The sequence below is a fragment of the Sorex araneus genome, chromosome 4 (assembly GCF_027595985.1).
Source record: "Sorex araneus isolate mSorAra2 chromosome 4, mSorAra2.pri, whole genome shotgun sequence".
In the NCBI taxonomy this organism is placed as follows: domain Eukaryota; kingdom Metazoa; phylum Chordata; class Mammalia; order Eulipotyphla; family Soricidae; genus Sorex; species Sorex araneus.
Window position 1 is genome coordinate 73,847,081 of NC_073305.1, and position 6,000 is coordinate 73,853,080.

At 59.4% G+C, this 6,000-nt stretch overlaps 1 protein-coding gene across 1 annotated transcript in view; it reads left to right on the plus strand.

Annotated features, from left to right (window-relative positions):
• The window catches only part of LOC129404330 (collagen alpha-1(XIII) chain-like), a 73,837-nt gene extending 68,701 nt beyond the window's left edge, over positions 1-5,136 (plus strand). Inside the window, exons 24-29 of the mRNA XM_055136682.1 lie at positions 877-900; positions 1,499-1,561; positions 2,593-2,637; positions 3,050-3,202; positions 3,610-3,708; positions 4,984-5,136. Of these exons, the coding sequence (XP_054992657.1) occupies positions 877-900; positions 1,499-1,561; positions 2,593-2,637; positions 3,050-3,202; positions 3,610-3,708; positions 4,984-5,136 (537 nt within the window). The remainder of the gene's footprint in view (positions 1-876; positions 901-1,498; positions 1,562-2,592; positions 2,638-3,049; positions 3,203-3,609; positions 3,709-4,983) is intronic.
• Positions 5,137-6,000: the final 864 nt, after the last annotated feature.

Sequence of the window (6,000 nt, forward strand, 5' to 3'; positions counted from 1 at the left end):
CCTCACACCCCTAACCTCCCCACGCCCCTAGCCCCTCCACCCTAAGCCCCCCCGCCTGTGTAACTAATAAATTTCACTTTACTTTCATTTTAATTGCATACAATATTTCAACAAAACTCACTATTACTGTTTGGAGAGTCTCTCCCCTAAAGTCAGACCTGCTGAAAAGGAAGCATTAGATAATTTGTTTTCCATTGCTGAGGATGAAGAGGTATGAGGTCGAGTGACCACACTTTGCGGCCTCTCAGTTTTGGGTTTCGAAGGAATCTTTGTGCCTGTGTTTCCAGAGCAGAAGGTCTGGCGGAGGCCAACAGTGGTCCCGGGGGTTGATTTTTGAGGGGGCTCCTATTTTGCTATATTGTGTTTGTCTGGGAAATGCCAGAGCTCAGAGAAAGAGCAAAAAGCAAAGGCGGGCCGCCATGAAGCAGGAGAGAGAACGGCCGGCGGGCAGGGCGCTTGTCTTGCTCATGGCTGACCCCGGTGCAAATCCCCGGCACCCGTAGGGTCCCTGAGCCCCGCCAGGAGTGACTCCTGAGCACAGAGCCAGGTGTAAGCCCTGAACACCCCCAGGTGTGGCCCCGACCCCCCTCCCATTTCCCAAACGGAGGGTCCCTGTGTGCAAACAAGAATGAGGGGGTCTCTCCCCTCCCTCAGTGGAGCAGCAGGTGTGGGGGCCAGGGAGGCCGGTGGGCACAGACCCCGGAGCAGCATTTGTGAGATGTGGCTGCAAACCTCTGGGCCAGGTGTGGGGTGGGGCGGGGCTGGGACGTACTGAGCCTGCCGAGAGGGTCTGTGTGCCCCAAGACTGGACGGAGGCCCCTCGGCTGGCGTGCCCACTCTGCCCCCTCTGACTGACCCTGTGCTGTTCATTTCCAGGAGATCCGCACGCTGGCCCTGATGGTGAGCCTCCCCGGCTGGGGGCGGCAGAGGCCTGGGGGGAGGGGGGGAACAGGGGCAGAGGGTGTTGGGGTCTCCCGCTGAGCTCCTGCCTGCCTCTCCCTGCACTCATCACCTCCTCCTGGCTCCTCCCAGGAGCTGCCCACTGCGGCCCCTGCAGGCTGCTTCCTGGGGCCCTTCCAATGACTGTGTCTTCCTGGAGCCCCTGGGGGCCAGGGCCCTTTATCTCGCCTGGCCCCACCTATTTCCTTCCTGTGACCCCCTCCTATCGGCTGCCCCCCTGATCTTGTGCTGTGGCCCCCCACGTATGCACTTCTCACCTGTGGCCCCTGGGAATATATCCTGTGGGCCCCAGAGGGCAATGAGCCCCCCACGTCAGAAACGTTGGCATAGCAGCACAGCCAGGGGTCTAGCACCCCCCGCCTGCCCCCTCTAACCCAGACTCACTGGGGCATCTCTGCTCGCTTCTGCAGCTCCTGGCGCTGCCTCTGCAGTGTTTGCCCAGCGGGAGACGCCAGAGGCAGCTCCCAGGAGCAGCCTCAGATGCGCCCGGGCCCCTCCTCACCAGACCGCGCCTCCACTTCCATTTCTGTTTTTCTAGGGCCCACCTGGTCTTCCCGGGCAAATCGGCCCACCTGGTGCTCCAGGGACCCCAGGCCAAAAGGTAACGCTTGTCTCCACACACCCTCACAACTCACACACACACATACACTCACACCCTCTCTCTCTCTCTCTCTCTCTCACACATACACACCCTCACACCTGCCCTCACACACACTCTCTCACACACACACACCACACTCACACACACCCTCACACATACCCTCTCACACACACACACACACACACCACACTCACACATACCCTCTCACACACATACACCCTCACACATACCCTCACACCTCACACACACCCTCACACATTCCCTCATAGATACCTTCTCTCATACATACCCTCTCACACATACATACAAACACATACACTCACACACCCTTTCACACACTCACACAACCCTCTCACATATACTCACATCCTCACTAACACACATTCACACCCTCTCACACATACTCACACTGACACCCTCACACACACCCACATACATTCACACACGCTTACACACATCCTCCCACACATGCTTACATAGACTCACCCACATGCTCACAAACATACACCCTGCCCCACACACTGACAGTCCACACACAACCACACAATCACACATTCTCACTCACACACTATACACTCACATTCAGACAAACACACTCGAACACTCACATACTTGCACACCTTCTCTCTCTCTCTCTCTCTCTCTCTCCTCTCTCTCACACACACATACACACAGTCTGTCCAGACAACACACCCACTCTCTTTCTGTTGTCCGCACTTGCATCATTTTGCCTTCTGAGGACAGACTTCTCTCCTTCCTCACCCTCCTGAGCTGTGAGGATGAAGGGGGCCTGGAGGGCAGGTTTGGGGGAGCCCAAGGAGGGAGGGCCGAGCTCGAAGGGGCCGTGGACACTGTGGTGCAAACAAGGATTGTGGCACCCACACCACCCGTGGCCAGGCTGTCTGGCCCCGAGCACTGGCCCCTGCCATTGGGACAAGGTGCAGCTGCTGCTGGGTGCGTGCTGAGACATGAGCACTGAGGGGACATGCGTGTCCCGTGACCCAAGTGTGACCTGTGTTGCTCCACCACAGGGGGAGATCGGGCTGCCGGGGCCTCCAGGCCATGACGGGGAAAAGGTAAGGACAGATGGACACTTGCCAAAGCATCGAGGGCCCCTGCCCAGGGAGGGCAGCAGAGCACCCGGCTCTGCTGTGAGCTCTGCAGGGAGGGCCAGGGAAGGGGGTGCCACCCTGCTGCCCAGAGGGTGCTGATGGCCCTCATGGTGGCCGGAGACCCGCGTATCCACCTGGTCCAGCCGACCCCGAGAGCAGGTCTCTGTGCTCCTCCTTTCAGTGTTCTCTCCCCCCCATCTCTCTCTCTTCCTCTCTCTCTGTCTACCTCTGTCTCTCTTGTCCATCTGTCTATCTTTATCTTTGTCTATCTCTCTGTGTCTCTGTGTCTCTGTCCGTCCCTCTGTCACTGTCTGTCCCTCTGTCTCTCTCACCTCTCTCCATCAGCGTTTCCAACGAGTGTTGTTGCTTTCCAAAGGGGCCTCGAGGCAAACCCGGAGACATGGGCCCGCCCGGTCCCCAAGGCCCCCCGGGAAAGGCCGGGCCTGCAGGCACCAAGGGAGAAGGCGGAGAGACGGGGAGCCCAGGAGAGAAGGGGGCCAAGGGGGAGCCGGGCCAGGCGGGCTCTCCGGTGAGTGTCGCAGGGGCCCCCACGGCAGCAAGCTGCCTGAGCACAGTGCTGGGGGGGACAGCCAGGGCCGGGGGCTGGGTGGGGGCTTCCCCAGGGCCCCCCACAGGCAGCCCTCAGGAGCTCTTGGGCCTTTTCTGCCATCTCGGAGGGTGCCCAGGCCCATCTCTGAGATGGCACAAGCCCGGCTTCCAGGATTCCTCGCTGGGCTGCTGGGGGCGGGGTGGGGGGAGCGGGGGGGTCTTCAATGCATGCACAGAACAAAGCCTTCACCAAGTCCTGCTGGACACCCACTGCCCCTGCCTCGGGGCTCCCGGGTATGCAAGGGGTCCCCTCCAGCCATGCCACCGGGCCCCGCACACGCCCCCGTGAATCGCACACCTGCTCACTGAGACCTTTGCCCACCGCAGGGTCTGGATGGCCCAACTGGGGAGAAAGGAGAACCAGGCAGCCCAGGCAGACCAGGGGCCACAGGGCTGCCCGGCCCCATCGGGCTGCCGGGATTCATGGTAAGGCCGAGCGAGGGCTGTGCTCAGCCCAGCCCAGGGGCGGGGGACCCCCAGACCTGCCCAGGGCGCGGGCGTCTGAGTGTCAACCAGGGCTGCAGCTCCAACGAGCACCAGGGCCCGACACAGACCTGGGGGTCCCTGGATGGCTGCCGCCCCGACGGGCACTGGGCAGGTGGGCACGCCTCACACCGCTGACCAACACTGCCTCTGCAACTCTGGGCTACCCAGGGTGCCCCCTCAGCGCCCCCTGCACGGCCGGGCAGCTCCTGCCAGTGCCCAGCTGTGCTGGCCCCTCAGCGGAGCCACCTCTGCTCCTCACGCATTCCCCCACAGGTGCTGGGGGCTGGGGTTTCAGCCATCCCCCGACCCGGGGCTCTGCCAGAGCGATCAGCATCATGGGCTGTACTGTTCCGAGCACTGGGGAAGCCTCAGCTCCGAGAGCAGCATGACCCTCTCGCTTCCCACACGGGCTACCCCCCTGCATGTGTGAGAGGCCGCCCCATCTCCCGACAGCCCCAGATGACTGACCCTGGCCAGCAGCCTGCCTGTCCTTCCAGGCCAGGGCCAGAGGGAGTGTCCACACAGGCCAGCACAACCGGCTGTGTGTGTGCCTGTGTGTCTGGGTGGGAATGTGGCCACGTGTGTCGCTTTGTGCCTGTGTACGTGTGTGACTGTGTCTATGAGTGTGTGTTCGTGTGTCTGCAGATGAGGGTGACAACGTTGTGTTTGTGTATGCCAGTGTGTCTCTGGGTCTGAGTCTGTGCACATGTATACATGTGTGTGAGTGTGCATGTGCCTTTGGGTGTGTATATTGTATGTCTGTGTATGAGTGGAGGTGTGTGTCTATCCCCATGGGTGTGTATATATGTGCATGTCTGTATGTATGTGTGTGTATGTATGTATGTATGTATGGGGCAAGTGTGTGCATGTGTGTGTGTGTGTGTGCATATTTCTGAGTATTCTGTAAGTATGTCTGTGTGTAATATATTTTTGTTTGGGAGTTTGTTTGTTTGGGGGTCACACCCAGCAATGCTCATGGGTTACTCCTGGCTTCCTGGCTCTGCACTCAGGAATCACTCCTGGCAGTACTCGGGGACCATATGGGGTGGTAGGGGTTGAACCCGGGTGTAGCACCCTACCTGCTGTATTGTCCCTGCAGCCCCATGTGATATATTTTAAACATAATGTCAACATGCTGCTGATCAATCTGCTGCCATCCTGTCATACAAGTTATCCCGTAATCATGAGTGTCAGAGTCCATCCTGTCTGACACAGGATGTTGGTTATGGGGTCCCTGGGGGACAGAGGACCGTGCTGCCAGCTCCACACACAGGAGCTGCCCTGTGTGCCGGAACCCCAGACCTGGAGCCTTGGTGCTCTGTCCTCTGCGCTGACCGCAACAGCCTCTACACATTTCTGGGTGACTGAGGCCAGCCTGGCCACGGAAGTGAGGAGACGTGCCCAGGCCTGAGTGCGGGCACCCACCCCTGGTGTTTTGTGCCCACAGGGAGAGAAAGGAGAGCCCGGGGAGAAGGGGGACTCAGGAGCAGAGGTATGTGGACTCTCTGAGTGACCCCAGCACACAGACATGCGTCTCCAGCAAAGACAACACCGTCGTGTTCTAGCAGGAAACGGACGCCTGCCCTCAGTGGGTGGGAAGCCGAATGCTCCCTGTGCCCACATGGGGGGTCTCCCGGCTCCCCTGTTGATTGGGCCCCCAATAGTACTCCAGGTACTGGAGTTTATAGAGAGGAAAATGCAGCCCCCAGCAGCTCGGGGCTGGGGGATGCACCCCCAAGGAGGCACATTTAGGCAGCATCTGGAAGGCTTTTTACACGTTTGCCTAGAAGCTTCTAGGTGGGCCTTCTGGGGCAGGGCAAGGTGGGGGACAGGCCAGGTGGTGAGGGTGGGAGCAGGTTCTCTGGAGACGGGAGGAAATGATAACTATTTATAGGTTCAAGGAAGAAAGGCAGGAAGGCTACAGAAGACACTAGTATGTGGGGGGCCTCAGAACCCCTGCAAGCAGTGGAGGGGACAAGGGGTTCTTAACTGGGAGGGGAGGAGGGAGAGGAAGAAAGAAAGAAAAAGGAAGAAAGGAAGAAAGCGAAGAAAGGGGAAGGAAGGAAGGAAGGAAGGAAGGAAGGAAGGAAGGAAGGAAGGAAGGAAGGAAGGAAGGAAGGAAGGAAGGAAGGAAGGAAGAGAAAGGTGACAGTGCAGTGGGCAGTACTCAGCCAACACAGGTACCATCCTGCACCCCATATGACCCAGAGCCCTGCCAGAAGTGACCCCTGA